Source organism: Pundamilia nyererei, unplaced genomic scaffold (genome assembly GCF_000239375.1).
Source record: "Pundamilia nyererei isolate P.nyererei 1_Seehausen unplaced genomic scaffold, PunNye1.0 scaffold00139, whole genome shotgun sequence".
NCBI lineage: Eukaryota > Metazoa > Chordata > Actinopteri > Cichliformes > Cichlidae > Pundamilia > Pundamilia nyererei.
Window position 1 is genome coordinate 721,978 of NW_005187540.1, and position 19,263 is coordinate 741,240.

At 52.7% G+C, this 19,263-nt stretch overlaps 3 protein-coding genes across 3 annotated transcripts in view; 2 read left to right on the forward strand and 1 right to left on the reverse strand.

Moving 5' to 3' along the window:
* dennd4b (DENN/MADD domain containing 4B) overlaps nucleotides 1–6,682 on the forward strand; it is a 17,373-nt gene extending 10,691 nt beyond the window's left edge. Inside the window, exons 16-28 of the mRNA XM_013913600.1 lie at nucleotides 5–139; nucleotides 261–405; nucleotides 521–676; nucleotides 763–991; nucleotides 1,075–1,375; nucleotides 1,537–1,641; nucleotides 1,724–1,899; nucleotides 2,056–2,212; nucleotides 2,292–2,531; nucleotides 2,859–2,955; nucleotides 3,041–3,206; nucleotides 3,332–3,390; nucleotides 4,204–6,682. Of these exons, the coding sequence (XP_013769054.1) occupies nucleotides 5–139; nucleotides 261–405; nucleotides 521–676; nucleotides 763–991; nucleotides 1,075–1,375; nucleotides 1,537–1,641; nucleotides 1,724–1,899; nucleotides 2,056–2,212; nucleotides 2,292–2,531; nucleotides 2,859–2,955; nucleotides 3,041–3,206; nucleotides 3,332–3,390; nucleotides 4,204–4,349 (2,112 nt within the window). The 3' untranslated portion in view covers nucleotides 4,350–6,682. The remainder of the gene's footprint in view (nucleotides 1–4; nucleotides 140–260; nucleotides 406–520; nucleotides 677–762; nucleotides 992–1,074; nucleotides 1,376–1,536; nucleotides 1,642–1,723; nucleotides 1,900–2,055; nucleotides 2,213–2,291; nucleotides 2,532–2,858; nucleotides 2,956–3,040; nucleotides 3,207–3,331; nucleotides 3,391–4,203) is intronic.
* A 613-nt stretch (nucleotides 6,683–7,295) lies between these two features.
* On the forward strand, nucleotides 7,296–15,113 carry kiaa0319 (KIAA0319 ortholog). The gene is made up of 16 exons (XM_005744137.2): nucleotides 7,296–7,513; nucleotides 8,372–8,429; nucleotides 9,730–10,376; nucleotides 10,455–10,542; nucleotides 10,701–10,799; nucleotides 11,161–11,292; nucleotides 11,363–11,522; nucleotides 11,597–11,745; nucleotides 11,850–12,001; nucleotides 12,157–12,295; nucleotides 12,380–12,539; nucleotides 12,615–12,751; nucleotides 12,841–12,963; nucleotides 13,871–13,961; nucleotides 14,037–14,128; nucleotides 14,593–15,113. The coding sequence occupies exons 2-16, from the start codon at nucleotides 8,387–8,389 to the stop codon at nucleotides 14,748–14,750; spliced, it is 2,370 nt and encodes a 789-aa protein (XP_005744194.1). The 5' UTR covers nucleotides 7,296–7,513; nucleotides 8,372–8,386; the 3' UTR covers nucleotides 14,751–15,113.
* Nucleotides 15,114–15,192: 79 nt separating this feature from the next.
* Nucleotides 15,193–19,263, reverse strand: part of aldh5a1 (aldehyde dehydrogenase 5 family, member A1 (succinate-semialdehyde dehydrogenase)) — a 6,558-nt gene continuing 2,487 nt past the window's right edge. The window contains exons 2-10 of the mRNA XM_005744134.1: nucleotides 18,604–18,687; nucleotides 18,118–18,288; nucleotides 17,871–17,987; nucleotides 17,622–17,765; nucleotides 17,357–17,500; nucleotides 17,122–17,280; nucleotides 16,474–16,637; nucleotides 16,299–16,357; nucleotides 15,193–16,105 (exon numbers count right to left, since the gene is read on the reverse strand). Coding sequence (XP_005744191.1) covers nucleotides 15,894–16,105; nucleotides 16,299–16,357; nucleotides 16,474–16,637; nucleotides 17,122–17,280; nucleotides 17,357–17,500; nucleotides 17,622–17,765; nucleotides 17,871–17,987; nucleotides 18,118–18,288; nucleotides 18,604–18,687 — 1,254 coding nt within the window. The 3' untranslated portion in view covers nucleotides 15,193–15,893. The remainder of the gene's footprint in view (nucleotides 16,106–16,298; nucleotides 16,358–16,473; nucleotides 16,638–17,121; nucleotides 17,281–17,356; nucleotides 17,501–17,621; nucleotides 17,766–17,870; nucleotides 17,988–18,117; nucleotides 18,289–18,603; nucleotides 18,688–19,263) is intronic.

A 19,263-nucleotide genomic window follows, 5' to 3' on the forward strand; every position in this document is an offset into this window, starting at 1 on the left:
GCGCGCGCAGGTGTGTTACCGGATCCTGATGCAGCTGTGTGGTCAGTTTGGGCAGCCAGTCCTCGCCGTCAGAGTCCTGCTGGAGATGAAGAAGGCGGGAATCACACCGAACACCATCACCTACGGATACTACAACAAGGTCACACAACACAGACACACAGTGACGTGGCGAGGACGGTGCGCGTCACCTGTTCAGGTGTTTTCCTGATGTTACGGCGTGAACTCTGAACGTCCTCGCTGACGCCGTTCTCTCTCCTCAGGCGGTGCTGGAGAGCAAGTGGCCGTCGACCAATCAGGGCGGGCGTCTCCGCTGGGCCAAGCTGAGGAACGTCCTGCTGGCTGTGGCCCAGTTCAGACAGCCAATCAAACGGCGGCAGAAGAGCGGCTCCGTGGGTTCGCGTGGAGGTCAGACATCTTTAAGTTTATGCTTTTAATTTTCAGACGGCGGGGAGCGTTGATGGATGACCCCACCATTACGCAGAAAGTAGCCCTGACCTTTCATTTATACGTTTGGTTACAGAAACGGCGGCGGAGTTTGACCGAAGGCCCCGCCCCCACTCCTCTCTGATTCGTCAGTCCAGTTGGAGCGGTCTGAGTGAAAGCTCGAGTCACGAGTCTCTGACTGGCCCGCTGGTGAAGAGCAACAGTCTGAGCAGCATGAAGATGGCGAGCGACAGTAAGAGGCGGCCTGCTCAGCTTCGCCGCGTCCTCCTCTTCCTCTGTGACATCATCGTCTCACTAATTCTCCTTTCTGCCCCACAGAGGTCAAACCGGGTAAGAAGTCCGTCCTCCGTGAGGCGGGGGCCAATGGCTGCGCAGACGCCGTCTCCCGTAAACCCCCGCTGGGACGGCGGGACACGTCCACGCCGCCTCCAGCGCCCTCCGGTGGAGCTCTGGTTCAGCGGAGTCAGGTCTGCCTCTCCAGCTTCTACAAAGAGTGCGTGGAGTCGGCCGACTCAGAGCTGGACTTGCCCGCTGAGGCAGACAGACGGTCAGTTTCACCTTCACCTGTCTGACATCGATTCTGGCCTCTGATTGGACGTTTCTTCACCCGTGTGCGTGTTTGATCCTCAGACCTGCCGACGTGCAGGGCTCGGCCGGCAGGAACAAAGCTGTCGATGAGAACTACAACAACGTCTCCTCCCCGAGCCGAGGAGGACTGGCGGGCAAACTGCAGCAACTCCTCACGCCGACCAAACACCGAGTGTCCGTGCGACGAGCCGCCAGCGTGGGCGACCGGCGCCTGGGAGGAGGGGGGGGAGCAGGAGGAGGAGTGATTGGACGAAGAGTGTCGGACCAGAGGCCGTCGAGGAAAGGTCAAGTGGCCGAAACTCTCCTGAAAGCAAAGGAGAAGCTGGTCAACGCCACGTCAGAGGTAACGGCGGCGTCTTCGCGTTTGCTCGTGTCAGATCGTTGCTCGGAGGTGTGTGATGTGAGCCTGCAGCTGTTTGCTGCTGTTGATGGAAGTCTGTGTTGGTTCGTGAGCATCGTCTGCACACATTCTCTCTGTCACTAATCTACTTCCTGTCTTCTCAGAGCTCGCTGTCTGTAGGAAGCGACCTCGACTTGATGGATGTGCCGAGTCCTGCGTATCCTCTACGCCGGTCCTGGGACGCCAATCAGGAGGGGGTGGGAATAGAGGTAAATGGAGCGTGTTTAGGAACGCTGCAGCAACTGGACTGGTCCCGTCGGTTAACCTGAGCCCCTCCCCCCGTGTGTCCAGGTGTTGATGTCCAGCTGCTCGCTTTGTCGTAGCTGCAACTCGCTGGTTTACGACGAGGAGATCATGGCGGGCTGGACATCGGACGACTCCAACCTGAACTCCTCCTGCCCGTTCTGCGGCTCCTCCTTTGTTCCCTTCCTGAACGCCGAGATCTGTGACCTTGGACCCGTCAGCAGGTACAGCTGGTTTAGCACGTTGCTGTGGCCTAAGGTAACCAGAGGTGTTCCTGCAGGACGGACGGCTGCTGGTGGTCAAACTCCAGAAGCATAGATCGTTTATGCCGCATTGACAGGTGTTTCTTTTCCGGAGCTGACTTTTCTTTGCCTTGTCAGTGCGGACCGCTGCAACTGGAACCTGGAGGACGAGGTGGAGAGTGCCGTGAGGCCCCCCAGTGGTCACGAGGCGTCCCTGCGACCCCAGTGTAACGGGCTGAGCGAGGACTCCAGCTCCGAGACCAGCAGCTACTCCGAGACCAGCAGGACCACCACGGTAATGCTCCGCAAAGCCGTTTCTCTCACACATCATCCTCACCGGACGTCTCACTCACAGACTCCACCCCCTCCATCAGGGTTCGTCAGTGGGCGGCGTTCCCCAGGTGACCGTGGCCTACCTGAGCCCTCTGGTTCTGAGGAAGGAGCTGGAGAGTCTGCTGGAGAACGAAGGCGAGGCGGTCCTGGCCCAGCCTCAGTTCCTTGACAACCACTCCATCATCTTCTGGAACCTGGTGTGGTACTTCCAGCGCCTCGGCCTGCCCAACAACCTGCTGCAGCTGGTCCGAGCCTCACCGCTGGTCAGCCAGTTCACACAGGTAACACAGTTAGGCGAAGTTATGGCAGCCAGATGGGCGTGTCCAACAGGAGAGAAAAACAAAAAGGGCAAAATGAGGTCGACTGTGGTGAATGTGGGGTCGGCTCGGTGCTGTGCCGGCTGGGGTTCGATGTTGAATTTGAAGCCTGCACTTTGGCATCACGTCCACCAGCAGCGCGGCTTTTTTGTCTGCATCGACAGACTGTACAGGACACCTGCTAATCAGTGACATCCCAATAAAACCTGAGCTCACGCCGCGGTGACCTCACAGCAGCCATGTTATCGGTTAGATGACGCCTGGCTGACTCTCGTCGTTTGTGTTTCCCAGTCGGAGAACTCGGCAGTGAGAGTGAGACTCCTGTGGGACACCCTGACCCCCGACACAGACCAGTGGCCCCCCCTCTACGTCCTCTGGAGGATCCACAGTGAGATGAACACACGTTTATTGTTGAGTTGTTGACTTTTTAACATCTAAGCATTTAAGCCGCCATCCTTCTTTCCTTCCAACAGGTGGCGTCCTGATGAGAAGCTACAGCTGGCGGAGGCACAACCACCCGTTCACCCTGTCCTTCCTGGAGGAGGTGCTGCGGTGGGTGGGCATGAATGAGGTGCACAAGGCCGTCACGCTCTTCCTGGACACGCTGGCCAAACAGCCGGGAACCCCCAGGATCCAGAGGTGAGCCGGCAGGCGCAGAAGTTTGTGAAACGGAGACGGGCAGCAGCGAGACGACCTGAAAAACGTTCAGCTGAGGTTTTACTTTGATGCGATGAGATGTGAATTTTGTGTTTTCTGTCTGGCAGGAGTCTGTACAGAGAGTTCCTCTTCCTCACGCTGGCAGCCATGGGCAAAGATCACGTCGGTAAGAACACGCCACAGGCTAGCAGCTAGCAGTATTATTATTAGTATGTTCTGCATTCGTGTTTGTGGGCGTTTCCTGTGAAGCTGATGTCTGTGAATAAATTGCAGACATGGACCAAAGGAAGAAATGTTTAGATTTTGGAGGTCAAAGGTCGAGGCTGCCCGCCCGTCCATCCACCCAATCCACTCATCCATCCACCAATACATGCATCCACCCACCCATCACTAAATTGATGGTGCGAACTCTTGGAGTCCACCATTTAATCTCCTAACACGTCATCAGGAGGTGGAGCCTGGTTTCAGATGATCGCCACACAATCAATTTAACTTTATTCATACAGCGCCAAATCACAACAACAGTCGCCTCAAGGCGCTTTATATTGTACAGTAGATCGTACAATAATAGAAAAAGCAACAAGAGTACAATAACCTCAGTTTGATCTGAGTTAAGAAGCAGAAAGTTAGCGGCCGTCTGGGCCTTTATGTCTTTAAGACACTCGGGGAGTAAGAGCCAAACCGTGAGGCCCTGCAGGCCTGAAGATCGCTCAGGTCCATCCTCCTGTCGTGTCACTCTGCAGTATGACTGCTGAGCTCCTCACGGCACCGTCAGCAGACGTGTTCATGCTGCGTGGAGACTGCTCCCAGCAGAACAGAGTAACTGGTCAAACAGTGTTAAATCAGGAAGCACACGACTTTGACGGCTGTTCCTTTACATGGGTGTGGTCTGTAGTTCAGTCACAGACTCGCAGATTTTAACCTTCGACATCTTTGAGGTCAGCTGTTCGATGGTAACTCCTCCTCCTCTCTCTTACAGCGGCGTTCGATAAGAAGTACAAGACGGCGTACTCTCGGCTCAGCGGTACTCTGGGTCGGGAGGAGCTGCGGAAGAAGCGAGCACAGCCTCCCAGCCCGAAGGCCATCGACTGCAGACGCAGCTTCCACCCGCCTCTCGAATGCTGAAACGGGTCCTGGTGACGTCCCCCGCGCTCGTTCATCCCTGCGAAGGGAAAATGGCGAGCCCTCGGATCCCCGCTGCCTTCACCTGCTCGTGTTCTTCACCTCTCTGCTGCCTCCAGGTGGAGGTCGGAGTGCCGCACTCCTTCCTGTCCTGTCCTTCTTTTGCCTCGTCGGTGTGAATCCAGACGCTCTACGGCTCCATCAACGATCCTGAAAGTAGATCCGGCAGCAGGAGACAAAAGGAACGCACTTCTCTCAGCAGCATTCTGAGCCGTGATTGGTGCAGCGTCGAAGGCGAGGGCTGGTTAGAAGCTCGGACCGGGCTGCCTGATTTAAAGATGCACTGCATGGTCACGGGCGAGCCTCACAGTTTGTTTTTAAAGCGTGGTCGAGAAGGACTTTCAGACGTTTTTTATTAGTGTTTTTGAACGACTCGTTGTGCTGGGAGTCGTCCAGAAGATGGTCGGCCCGTCACAATGAAGCTGCAGTTTGAGTCTTTCCATGTGACCACAGAGGCCAAGGTTAGGACACAGGAAATGGCAAAAAACCCAAACCTCTCACATCCTCCAGTCACCGCTGGATTCCCTCTGCAGCTTTGTGGTGCTGGTGCACATCAGCGAAGCACGACTGAAGCAGGTGACCTGACACGAGCTTCCACGGAGGCGGAGTGAAAGTCTCGGAGAGCGAGTTAGCAAGCTAAGTACAACAGCGGTCACCTGTAAAATCCGACCGGCGACAAAGATCACCGATCATAACGAGTAGAGTAACCTCCCCCACACACGGCTGTAATCCTCTCATCCACCGCCCGCTGCCTGACTTCCACGATGAAGCTCGAACTATTTCCTGTTAGAATCCAGATGGCAGTACAGGAAGTTCCCCTCTGTTTGGACCTGGAGACTCACCTGGAGGCCCGACGCACTCATTCGGGAAGTGCTGTGTGATGTGAAATCTGTATTATAACAAAGTGTAGATATTTATGGCTCTAATAAAGCAGAGGGTGTAATAAACAGGTTGTTTCAGCGGCAGAATGCAGAGCAGAGCTTTTTGATGGAGCTCAGCGACTCAGCGTTAAGGCTGAAGAGGAAAGAGGACGGATTTAATGCACGCTGTCATGTGTTGATGCTCGGAAGCTTCGCTGGTTTCAGCTCAGAGCGTCTGGTTTGGGACAAGCGAGGTCAGAGGAAATAAACGATCCAATTTACAGACAAGTTCCCCTTGAAGGCGTCGCCTTCTCCTTCCTGTCCGCCCTGCGAGCACCAGCAGCTACCCTAGACAGTTCAGGCCTGACCGAGGAATCCGCAGGTCCAGATGATTTGAATCCTGACTTGCTCCGTCACGTCTCTGAGGATCTTCTAGTTATACCTGGAGCATTTAGCCTTGCATGGGGTCTTTTATTTTGAAATGTGGCTTGTTTCTGACTTCCTGTTCTCTGCTCAGAGTAGCTTGGTGTGGTTTCTGTCAAAAATAGCACCCCTGCTTATTTTGAGCAGCAGCAGTCAGGAGTGCCGCATCACTGTGCCCACGGCATTCTGGGTAACACACCTTACCTGATCTGAGAGCTCATTGGTTGTTCAGATAAGCAGTGGGTGGAGCCTCTGCAGATCTTTTGTTAGTTTTTTTTAAATATTAAAAAACAAAAAACTTCATATTTCCTTTTGAGGCCACGTCTGCTGCACGGCTGATGTTTTTGTTGGGTCGTGTGTGATTGTCCTGAACCAGATGCTCAGTTTGTGACCTGATGCCCGTTCACGTCTGGTCTGTCAGCTGACCCACAAAGCTAACAGTTTGCTCTAGGGCGTCTCAGCAGCAGCAGGAATCAAACCGGCAACTTCTCACTGATATTTCCAGCTTCATATTTTTAGTGTCATGGAGCAGCTTTGCATGATTCACAGTTCAAAATAATCCTCCTGTGTCAGGGCTCAGCCCCTCAGTCACCCTCTGCTTTGGCTACTGTCTCTTAAGATGCCAGCTTTCCTCTGAATGGACAGCTTGCAGAAGCATGCGGGGGGCAGATGGCTGAATAAATGTGAGTTTTTGGTTTGAGGGGGCACTGTAACGTGTTATGAGACTAAAGCACGCTCACGCTGACGATAGCTTCATCAGTGAAATAGTTCCTGCTGCAGCCGAGCGCCCCGGAGCCAGGCGTGAACTTCAGGCTGTGGTTAAACTCGTTTGAGTCTGTAACCAGCCAGCTGACCGCCTGTGGTTAGAGCCGGCTCAGGCGGGCGCATTTAAACTGATATTGTGTTTGCTGTTGTAATTTATAAATGCTCGTGATTTCAGTTGTAAATGTTTTTTAAGAAAACAAATAAAAGTGAGCAGAGTTTGCAAATACATTAAATTTATGATTATTTTGGTGCGGGCTGCTGGACTTCGACCGTTGTGAAACTTCCACGTTAGCATTTTAGCGAATCTCTCTTTGAACTGGAGCTCCGACGTCCGTAACCTCCCAGCATCGTCACATGACGTTATTAAAAAGTCAAAAGCTCAGAGTGCAGGTGAAGCTAGCGGATGGAGCCGCCGCCTGTCAGTCAAAGAGGCCACGCCCCAAATGCCAACTTTCAGCCTTAATACAATTTCAGAATAGAACAGAATAGAATTTATTTTATTTTTATTGTCATTTTGCTCCAAGCCAACTGTGCAGGAATAAATAACACACAGGAGAGAAAATAAAGGCACACAATGGAGGGCAAGGGGCAAATGAATGCAGTTCATTTAATCCGCAACGGAACTCGCACAGTATTCCCGACAAAATAAAAGCATAGTTGGGTTTTGAAATTTCCAGTAAAGGACAAAACTTTTCAAACAAAGATAAATGTGTTAAAATTGCGTTACATGATATCCAGATATCCACAAAAAAACGTCCAGTGTATGCTCGCTCCCTGTTCATTTCCCCTGACATGGTGCTGATATAACGGTTTCATTTCAAACACTAGGATTTGTCGGCTTTATTTTGAAAGGTATGACCGGATGTGTATGCGTGTGATTTTCTCGGACGTACGGCGCTCGTGCTTTCTCAGCATCGCAGTGTGAGCAGGTAAATCTTTGTGGTTGAACCCCCAGCGCTGAGTCCAGTATGAGGCCCGCGGGGCTGACGGGGTCCGGCCGGGAGGAGCACTGAGGAGCCGAGAGGCCTGCTGGGAGGCCCGGAGCGCCGCAGGAGTCAGGTGCGTTACATCCAGGTTAATAACCCGCGCGCCGTTTGCGGGTTCCATAATAAAAACCCGCAAACGGCGCGAGGACGGTGTAATCGGTGAAACGTGCGAACACTGAGACGTCTGCTTTTGTCTTGGAGCTGTAAATGTTAAAAACAGCGACCTGCGACGGCAGGTGTTGGATTCTCATCGTAATCTGCGCTGTTAGCCTTCATCATGCAGAACTACATTTAAAAATCTGCAAAATTAAAGATTTTTATTCAGCAGAACAAAAAAATCAGATGACTAACGTGAATTCAGCTTTCTTTCACTACGTGCTGCGATTCGGCTCGTTTATAAGTGGTGGTGCTTTTTCCCTGCCTCGTCCTGTTTATCAGGTTTCCCTCAAACGGCCTCACGGAGTTTGATGTTTTAGCGCAAGGTTTCGGGTTTACTGGCCTAAACCTTTGCCGAATTAAAGGATGACTAATTTGGGCCCTTCAATTTTTATGAATGAAGCTTAATCTTTTATGAATATTTACTTATAAATAATGAAATATAAACTAGTCATTTTCTGAATGGTACCCTGAGGAGCGTGGAACAGCCAGAGCGATGCCTGGAATGGATTTTTGCGCTTTTAGCTCCTGATAAACAAGCACGTGTTTGCTTCATGGGGAGATTTTTTTAATATCAAATTGGGTTTTTTGGCCTCGCGGGGCCGAAGCTTTGTTTTCAGTGACAGCGTGGCTGCTTCGTGCTGCTGGGCGGGGCTCCAGGTGGCGTTGTCCACCGTGACGGTGCTGAAACCGTGCAGGGAGGACCACGTCACTGCTGTCAGGTGTGTGAGGAGCAGCGATGATTTTTTTAACCTGCTGTGATCGATCGTTTCAGGCTGACGGACCAACCATGTGGGAAAACATGCTTCTGCTACTGATCCACGCGGTGGAAGGTAAAACCATTCAGAAATGTGGACGTGTCAAAAATGTCAGCATGGATTAAAACGTGTCATACCCAGGACTGTTTAACCAGTGTTGGGAAGGTTACTTTTAACATGTATTCCACTACAGATTACAGATTACATGCCCCAAAATGTATTCTGTAACGTATTCCGTTACGTTACTCAATGACAGTAGTGTATTCTGAATACTTTGGATTACTTAATATATTATCATGCTGTTTACAACTACATGAATGTCCTACTGCTGTGTGATTTATTACTATTACTGAAGGTTACTCTCCACACCAACACCAACCAGATGTTTAAATCTTAATATGAATGAGTAACAGTAGGTGGACATTAGGTAAGGCTGCACTTTTTGCAGCGATCTCGTATAGAAACTATTCCTCGCGTATATAAAACAGGTCCGCGGCTCCGAACCGTAGTAAAGGGACCTCTGGCTGATACGTCGGGTTCGTGTCGGGCTCGTAGCTGAAAACTAGCTTCACTTTGCTAGCGAGAGACAGAGAGAGGCGTCGAAAGGCTGCTGCAACAGAACTTATTGTTTCAGAGGAAAACAGGAACACAGCGTACAGTCGAGTCTTAACAGCTTACTCACAGCTGGGCTCGTCAGGCGCTCTGTTTGGCTGCAGTGGTTATTATTATATTTACATGCTTAGAGCTTCTTAATGCGTGTTTGGTTTTGGTTTCCATCGGCGTGGAAACCAAAAACAGAGAGAGCAGAGCCGAACATATGAAACAGGAAAGTACCGCCGTGTAATCCATTTATTTCAACAAAGTAACTGTATTCTGAATACCACCTTTTTAAACGGTAACTGTAATGGAATACAGTTACTCATATTCTGTATTTCAAATACGTAACGGCGGCACATGTACTCTGTTACTCACCAACACTGTGTTTAACACACTTTAATCCGTTTATTTGAACTGAAATGTTGAACTTGCCAGCCTGTAATCTTATTCTGGTGATGGAGGAAAACTAAAGGATCAATTATAAGTGTGCAGCAAAGACACAAAGAGAAGGGCAGCAGGCTCCGTGGTGTTTCCCCTCAGACGATCAGACTTTTAAAGAAGCTGACTTCATCTTAATCTGTGAGGGCGGAGCATCATTTATGGTAGCTTATGCAGTGCAGTGACGCTGAGCTGCCTTTATACTGCCCTTTGCAGTATAAAGCTCAGACGTCTGCAGGCTGCGGGTGTCTCTGCAGCAAGCGGACGCCCGCAGTTCATCAGGAAAAATGTAAAGCTGTCTCTCTTCGCATGCATCTTATTAAACCCGTTTCTCTTGCAGCTGCAGTGGCATCTCAGTGCTGGCAGGGGGCGACCTTCTCCGAGGCCGTGGTGTCTCCCGTGGTCGAGAGCAGCGGTATTCTGCGGGTGCCCAGCGTGTCGTCCCTGCCGCAGTGCGTGGCGGCGTGCTGCGACCTGCCCGGCTACGACTTGGCGTGGCTGTTCGAGGGCCGCTGCTACGTGCTGAGCTGCCAGCAGAGGGAGAACTGCCAGCCCCGGCAGACGCCTGGCGCCGACTCGTTCCTCGCCTTCCTGCGACGCCCGTCCCCGCAGACACTGGTGCTTCAGTCCCTGGTGAGGGGGGAGCCCTACGGTGGGCGCTGGAGGCCCCTCTCACGCTCGTCTGAGGCGCCCGGCGACTTGGAGGCCCTGAAAGATCTCTCCCTGTTCGACACGCCACATCGAGGCTTCCCAGACCCCGGGATGCTGGATGTCGAGTACTCAGAGGACAGCCAGGAGGAGAGGGGTGGAGCCAGCCCAGAACAGGAGACCAATCAGCCACCTTTGAAAGGGGGGGGCAGCTTCAATCAATCAGAGGCTGAGGATGGTCCAGAGAGGAGGCCGACAGAGAGCAGCGCGGCCCCGGGCGTGCGCCAGGGAGAGGAGGGTGGGGCCAAGAGACCGACGGAGGTGGCGCCACAGGAATCAGTGAGTTCAGAGCGTGAGCTCATATGATAACTGTCTCCATGGAGACCAGTCTGCAGCCTGTCATTGTTCTCCCTACAGACGCAGAGCAGCTCCACCTCTCCACCCCTGACACCGGAGACCAGCTCAGAGCCAGCCCACACCTCCAGCAGCCCCACAGCAAACCCAGGTAAGCACCTCCGTCAGGTCAGGTCAGCACACCTCCGTCAGGTCGCAGGTTCACTCCAGTTCATTGTTTTAAAGATAAACTTTAGCAAACGTGTCTGAAGAGCCTCACAGGTCCTGTCCCTCTGACCAGTGGAGCAGTAACTTGTCCTCCACATGCAGCTCCACCCCTGCTGGTGTCTCTTGGAAACCCCGTAGAGGCGACCACAGTGAAACCCGCCACTCCAGCTGCTCCTGAACCTACCAGCAGACCCACGTCAGGTGAGTTTATGACTAAAAAATGTTTGTTTAGATCAACATTTGATCTTTTTTAATATTTTTATTTAGTCTTTTTTTAAGGAAAAACAGGTTATTGAGTTCATGTCAGGCAGTGGAGTCGCCCCCTGCTGGTCACTGTAGATGGTTCATGTTAAACCAGAGACTGTCACGTGTAGGAGTGTAGTTACTGCCCAGGAGAAACTTTGTGGTGGTTGGAGGTGACTCATTTTAGTAAGTGGGTGGTGTTCACCTGAGACAGTGTGAAGGTCAAAGTTCAGTTTAAAGACAAACAGGTGACCTCAGAGAGACCAGGTGAGGAAGCAGGTAAATGAAAGGAAGAATTTAACCTTCATTTCTCGCACAGACGCTGTGAAGATGCTTCAGTCTGCAGCCGGAACTCCACCTTCCACCACCCACCTGACTGTGACCTCTGACCTTACTACCCCGACCTTGTCAGCAGCCAGCTTTAACCCTACGACGGCGACTGAGTCAGCAGGTAAACTCGACGGGTTTAATGCTTTCTGTGGCTTCACACCGACTCTTTAAACCTCGTCTCGCTTTTCCAGCTTCAGCGTCGGTGTCACAGGTTGGAGGGTCAAACCGCGGTCCGGTGGCCGTCGTGGGCCCCGACAGGAGCCTGTCTCTCCCGGTGAGCAGCTTGCTGCTCAACGGCAGCGGCAGCAGTGACGACAGCGGCATCGTCAGCTACCGCTGGGAGGCGGTCAGGTAAGTCTGGAGCCTTTTTCGTGTTCCTGTGACTGAAAGATCAAATTTGTTCGGTCGGGTTTCGTGTTTTCCAGCGGGCCTCCCGGGCTGAGGCTGGACGACGCAGATCAGCCCGTCGCCACAGCCTCGGGGGTTCGGGCGGGGCGCTACACCTTCAGACTGACCGTATCTGACCAGGAGGGGGCGACAGACAGCGCCTCGCTGACTGTCAAAGTCCCAGAAGGTGAGCGACTCGGTGTTATTTGTGGAAGGCGGAGCTCTTCCTGTCAGACTCGTTTAAATCACAAACACGCTAATCTAAGGTCGTCTGCTTCCTCCAAACTCCAGCCGGTAGTTTTCTTCCGGTCGCCCACGCCAGCGGCAGCCACTCGCTCACTCTGCCCAACAACTCTCTGGTCCTCAGAGGTTCGGTGACCAACGCCGATCAGACCGTGGTGCACTTCCTGTGGACCCGGGACAGCCAGAGTCCTGCTGCCGGGGTGAGTTCCGACCAGCGCTGCGACGCTTCAAATCAAACTTTATTAACGAGCGCAGGTGACCCGCGGGAAACTAAACTACAGTTTAAATCAGTGGCGGCTCATCGACCTCACACTGTGTGTGTGACGGAGTGACCTTTGACCTTTGCTGGTTCCAGGACGTACTGTACGGCTCGGATACTCAGCCCTCGCTCTACCTCGCCAACCTGGTCGAAGGCACCTACCTGTTCCAGCTGAAGGTGACCAACGCGCAGGGGCACTCCGGCTCCGCCACGGCCACTGTGGAGGTGCGACCAGGTGAGGCTGGAAGCTCGCCGTTCGTCCCGTTTTGTGTTACGCAGGCTTGCGCCAACATAGATGTGTTGTCCCACGTGTCTGCAGAGCCCGGCGGCGGTGAGCAGGTGGAGCTGGAGATGCTGGTGTCGGTGTCTCAGGTGAGCGTGGCTCAGAGAGACACGGTGGTCCGACAGCTCGCCGCTCTGATCCACGTCCTTGACAGCGACCTCCACGTGCGAGCGCTGCAGGGACACTCCCACATCAGGTACCTGCACGCACCGCGGACTTGCCCCTCCACGTGCCGGCTCGCCATAACCTGTGATGTTATCTCTGCTTGCAGCACCGTGTTGCGGTTCTCCGTGCATGGCGCCTCGGGGCCCCTCTCTGCCTCCCGATTGGTCGGCGTGCTGCGCAGCCAGCTGCTCTTCGAGAAAAGCGACTACCTGTTGTTCAGAGTCCTGAGGGTGGACACAGTCTGTGAGTCCAGCCAGGGCACGGCTCACCTGTGACATCTCAGAAAGGGGCGGGGCGTTTGTCTGTGTTTAACGCGCTCGTTTTTCCCTCAGTGTGTCTGCTCAGCTGTTCGGGGCGTGGTCAGTGCGATCCAATCACCAAGCAGTGTGCCTGCGACCCCTTCTGGACCGAGAACCTGATTCGTCGTTACCTTGGCGACGGAGAGAGCAACTGTGGTAAAGTATGATTTGTAGTCTTCGGTCACAGCAGCGGGTCATTCCTCACGTGACGGCGAGAAACGACAGAAAACTTTATTTACATTACAAACTCGTTCACAACGAATCCTTCAGTCGTTTCTGTTTAAACAATTTTCACACAAACTTGTGACGTTTGTCCCTCGACTGCTTCGTTCGTCTGCAGCAGCAAGTTGAACAGGATGTGAAACAAAGTTCAGTCTCAAAGTCCAGAAACTTGTGAACGGAGATGAAACATCATGTAGTGAGTTTCATACTTTTCTGTCTTACTGGCTGCAGTCAGCCCGTTTCTGACTGCAGAGCTGGGGCGGGGCCTGTGAGCAGCGTCCCCAATCACGCCTCGCTGGCTTAAAACAGAAAGAACTGGGTCCTGTTGTTGTTCTTCTTTATTGCGGCTGTCGACTTACACGCGCAGCTGCAGCTTTGCAGCAGATGCGCATATTATTAATGTAACTGCAGCGAATTTCTTTGTTCCGCTGTGAAAGCGATGCTGATGTTAAACATGAGCGCCGCGGGACTTTTCTGCCTGGTAACTGTGCGTGTTAGTGTCGTCACTGATTCATCATCACCTTTATTTATAAAACCCTTTAAAACAACCCCAGCTGAGTGCTGTACATTGGAACTATAGAATAAAATTAGATATCAATAAAAGCCAAATAAAAGAAAGTAAACGAGGCCGACAGCAGCAGAGACTAATGCAGGAACCAGATTTGATGGCAAGCTGGTCTCCGAGTGCACGGAGGGGGAGAGCTCTTTATTCAAACTGGCCTCCAAACGAGCAGTGAAGCCTGTGCACACACCTGTAAATGTACCTGTACGCATCACACAGCACACATTCAGGTGAAGCTCCGTACGAGCCGCTGACCTGTCGGCTGTGCTCCTCTGACAGAGTGGAGGGTCCTGTACGTCATCCTGACCAGCTTCGTGCTCGTCGTCCTCATCCTGTCGCTCGGCTGGACGTTCATCTGCTGCTGTAAGAGGTGAGGACGCCGCTGCAGGTGATAGACTGATCCCAGGTGTGCTTCTGTGCGTGAACTGGTCTCTGCTGCTTTCAGGAGACGACAGACCAAAGCGAGGAAGAAAACCAAATACACCATCTTGGACAACATGGACGAGCAGGAGAGGGTGGAGCTCCGCCCCAAATTCAGTGAGTCACATTGCCATAGTCCGCCTGCTGTCGGGGTCGGTCTGCGGCGGCGTTCTCGTTGGTTCATGAAGTCGTTTCACTGCGGCTCAGTTAGTCGTCACCTTGGAGGCGGTCCTGCGGGGTTGCTGATTCACTCTGCAGCTATCACGTGACCAGGGTGTGGTTCATCGCTCTTGTCCTTTCCCAGGTGATCCATGCGTTCTCCTAAAGGACTCCCACCTTGGGTCATGTGACTGAGCTCAGCTCAGCGACCCTCGGGACCTCAGGTAAGAGCAGAATCGTCTTCATGAACCAAAGCGAAGCCGCTTCCTTCTTTTAAAGCACCTGACTGTTCCCACGTTCCTGGGAATGTCCCGCTGTTCTTTAGAGCAGACGTTTCCCTGGAGCGGTGGGAGGTCGTCCTCCATCTTTATTCAATGACTGAGACTTAAACCATGACCCCCGCTGACCTTTCCCCTGTGCAGGTATCAAGCACCGCAGCACGGAGCACAACTCCAGCCTCATGATGTCCGAGTCGGAGCTGGACAGCGACCAGGACACCATCTTCAGCCGCGACCGGCCGGTCCGCAGCAGGAACCGCATCAGCACCATGGCTGCCCGCAACGGCGACGCCTTCGGATGACGGGGCGGCCGACCTCTCGCAGACGCAGAATGGTGCATTCTGGGATGTGTATGAGGGACCACATTACCCAGTTTTCAAGAGAATGCTAACATGTCCCATTTCAAAGGACGCAAGGAACTCGAGACCTGGAGGACGGACGCGCGTCTGCTCGGACGTAAGAGGAAGAGCGAGAGGGCGGGACACATCAGGCATCGCACCACCGCCACGTGCCCGATTCACAGCTGTGAGCTCGTTAGCTAACAGAGCGCTCACCAGGAAACACGGCAGAGTCAGCTGACGACGGCGTCCGATCACACGGTCGTGGTTCGTTTGAGCCCGGGTCACAGACGCCGTCCGCCGGGTTAAACTTCATCAACGTTTGTTGGCTAACGAGAAGCAGCGTGTGAATCAGAGACGAAGGATGTGAGCCGACACCTCCGACATAAACACACCAACACAGAAGTAACACAAACTCGTCTTTAATGTGGTCAGAATACAAAACGCACACATGAACTTTGACCCCATCAGCTAAAGTCACAGACAAACATCCAGGTATTAAACTGCTACGAGAGCGTTTCACATGTAGACGAGCCGAGTCAACAGGTTTGCACCCGTTCGTGTTTTCATGGCTCGATGCGGCGCCGGCTGTCGCTCTGTCGGCTTCGTTTCCAAAGGCGCATCGCTCATCACGCACAATTTCTTTAGGAATGAATCAAGTTTCACGATTCAGGAGGATTCATGCGAGTTGGAAGCTTTATGGACACTCGCTGCGCCGCGGGTGAAGCAGAAAATAATTTTAAAAACAAGTTTCATCACAATGTGGCGGTTTGTTAGCCCCTCCCCTTCAGTTTACAATCCCTTAACACTGATAGCCAATCACAGCAGACAGGGCAGATAAACGGACTGAGTAGCGCCTCCTTCTGGTGTGAGTTTGGGCAGTCCAACCAGTCTGAGACGGGTTCAGATAAGTTTAAGCGTCGCGCTGGTGCCGAGTGTGTGAGCGTAGAAGCGACAGCTGATTCAAAATGTGATTTACAAAGTCCGGGGTTGGACGTTTTTGATCCTGCATGAATTCAAACTTTATTGAAGGAGTTATCACGTGTTAATAAAAGAATCCGACCACCTCCACCGAGTCACAGCTTTTGTACCGCCTCCTCTTCCTCCTCACGGTTTGAGGCCTCCAAAGCACACGTACTTCACTTCCAGGTACTCGTCGACGCCGTACTTGGAGCCCTCGCGGCCCATGCCGGATTCCTTCACCCCACCAAACGTGGCCTCTGGCGTGGACAGCAGCCCCTCATTGATGCTGACCATCCCCACCTCCAACGCCTCCGCCACCCGCCAGATCTGACTCACATCCTGTGAGTAAAAGTAACCTGAGAACAAAGGAGGAGGTTAGAGCTATGAGGCGCCGCCACGTGAACCTTTCTTCTACAGGGTCAAACGTTAAAGTCTAATTTACAGCTCTGAGTCCTGCTCTCAGAAACCGACACGTCTGCGACGACGCATGAACAGCCCGCGATCTGCAGTCTAGGAACCAATCGGCTGCATGCACGCAGGTGGACTCACCTGCCAGCCCGACGCTGGTCGCGTTAGCAATAGCCAGAGCCTCCTCCTCCGTGTTAAACCTGCAGATCAGACACAGGCGAGCTCAGACGGCTTCACCATAAACAAGAATCTGCGTCTAGCCGGGATTAAACCCGCAGATCAACAAATCCCGTCTCGATCATCTGTCTGGACTCACCTGATGACGGGCACGAGCGGCCCGAAGGTTTCCTCCTTCGTGCACAGCATGTCGGCGGTGACGTCGGCCAGCAGAGTCGGCTCCATGAAGGAGCCATCGAGGCGCTTCCCGCCTTTTACCACCTTCGCCCCGCGGGACACGGCGTCCGAAATCTGATGTAGCACCTGGGAGGCAGAGACAGCGTTCAGCGGCGTGCTGGTGTGGTCTTTAAACAAACTTCAGTCATTTATCGTCGGCAGTAATGTGGTGTCATGTAATTAATATATCCTTAGTATCCTTATTTTATTGCTTTATGTATTTTAATAATGAAGGTTTGTAGACTCACAAACTAAGCACTCAGCCAGGCTGAAAACAGGAAGTGTAGAGCTGTACAGCATGTTAATAAATACAGGAAGCCAGACAGAAAAGAGGAAGTTTGCCATATAACAATGTTTGTATTGAAACTGTGACGTGTAAAGTACCAAAATAACACCTATATGAGGCACAGGTTATGATTCTAATGTTAGAGATGCTGCAACTGGCGTCTGGGCTGTGCAGGCGTCTCTTCAGAAGATGATTGAATAAAAGAAATAAATGTTCTAACGCTGAGTCGGTTTTCTCTGCCACGGGGACGAAACAATCGGGGTTAATAGTGGAAACGGCGTTTACCTTCTCTGCGGCGCGGGTGTTGATGAGCGGCCCCTGCGTGGTGTCGGGCTCCGAGCCGTGACCCAGACGCAGCTCGGCATCCATAGCTCGCCCCAACTTTTCCACGAAGCGGTCGTAGACGGCGCTCTGGACCAGAAACCGGTTCGAGCACACGCACGTCTGCAGGAAGAAGAAGCGTCAGTGTGCACAATGGTGGCGTTCACCTGTGGAACAGGTCAGCAAGAGACACCCTCACCTGGCCTGAGTTCCTGAACTTGGATGCCATGGCTCCGCCCACCGCTTTGTCAAGGTCTGCGCTGTCAAACACAATGAAGGGGGCGTGGCCACCCAGTTCCATGGATACCTTCTTCACTGTGTCAGCGGCCATTTTCAGCAACACCTGAAACCAAAGTTTTATTTAAAGAAGAGTTTCTGCTTTTTATGTGGATCTTACCCGCAGCCAGCAGGCGGCGCTGCGGGCGGCGCTGCGGGCGGCGCTGCGGGCGGCGCTGCACTCTGACCTTCCCGGTCGCCGTGGATCCAGTGAAGGAGATTTTAGCCACCAGAGGGTCTGTGCAGAGGACCTGCCCGACCGAGGGCGTCGACTCTCTGGAGCACGGAACCACATTGACCACCCCTGCCGGGATCCCCGCCTGCTCCGCCAGCTGAGGGGGAAAAAAAACACGCCAAAACACAGGAAGTGACTCAACAATGTGTGTCCCACGAGGAAACAAAGTGCCGACCCCTATCCAGATGTTTGACGTACTCACCTCTGCCAGAGCGAGAGCCGACAGTGGAGTGTCCTCAGCTGGTTTAACCACCACCGTGCAGCCGGCAGCCAGCGCGGCGCCGACCTTCCTGGTGATCATGGCGCTGGGGAAGTTCCACTGGAAACGACCAAAAGCAAATTCTTTGCGGGACGTCATGTGATGGATTTATTAGGGGTGGGTTTGATTATCGATTAAAATCGATTCTAGCTTGGATAACGTGATATCAATTCATTAACGAGCTGCTCACCGGTGTGATGATGGAGGCCACGCCCACCGGCTGCTTCAGGAGGAGGAGCTTTCTGTCTTTGGCTGGAGATGGCACAATGTCACCGTAAACTCGCCGCGCCTCCTCAGAAAACCACTCGAGGAAGGAGGCGGAGTACGAGATCTCCCCGAGAGACTCGCGCATCGGTTTACCCTGCAACACACGCACGCAGACGCAGAGACACGCAGACGCAGAGACACACGCAGACGCAGAGACACACGCAGACGCAGAGACACACGCAGACGCAGAGACACACGCACGCAGACGCAGAGACACGCAGCAGGATGAAGATGAGTGTTTGTTACAATAAACACTTTTACAAAAACTTCTTGAGGTTTTCTTATTTCGTCAAACAAACATTTTAAAGTAGTATTTATTTGAAAAGTACTACAGTACAAGTACTCACTCGTTGCTGACATGTACTGCATGTTCAGGTGTCCTACAGGTGAGTTCATGTGTCATACTCACACATTCAAACGTGATCAGCTGGGCGAGCTCATCTTTGTGCAGCGTCAGCAGCTCGAACCATTTCCTTAGCAGGACGCTCCTCTCCTGCAGGACGACCAATCAGAGCACAGCACGAGTCACCTGGACGCCTTCATCGTCACATTTAACCGTTCGCACCTGTCCCCCGCCAACATGCTTCACATTGATGGAGACTCGGCGACAGAACTTTAGTTTCATCAACAATACACAAACAATTCTCTCATTTACAAAAAATCTATATAAACTTGAGTGAAGGACCAGAGTGAGGACACATCCCGTCCTGAGTTTGCTCCTGTAGATTTCCGTCCCTGCTCGTTGGTTCATCCTTCAGCGGGTCACCTCCTGTGTTGGTGACTGTATGGAGGTGGAGCTCAGTCACCCTGCTGACCTCTAACAAAGCCGGACTTTGTGTCTGAGGCTGCGGGCGTTTAAACATTTAACTTAGCTCAGCGGCATCCACACACTGACTGCTGACGCCTCACAGCAGATAACCAGAGATGGGCAGTAACACGTTACTGTAATCCGATTACTTTTTTCAAGTAACGAGTAAAGTAAGGGATTACTATTGCAAAAACTGTAATTAGATTACCGTTACTTTCCCGTAGGAACGCTGCGTTACTGCGTTACTAAAACCGTGATTTT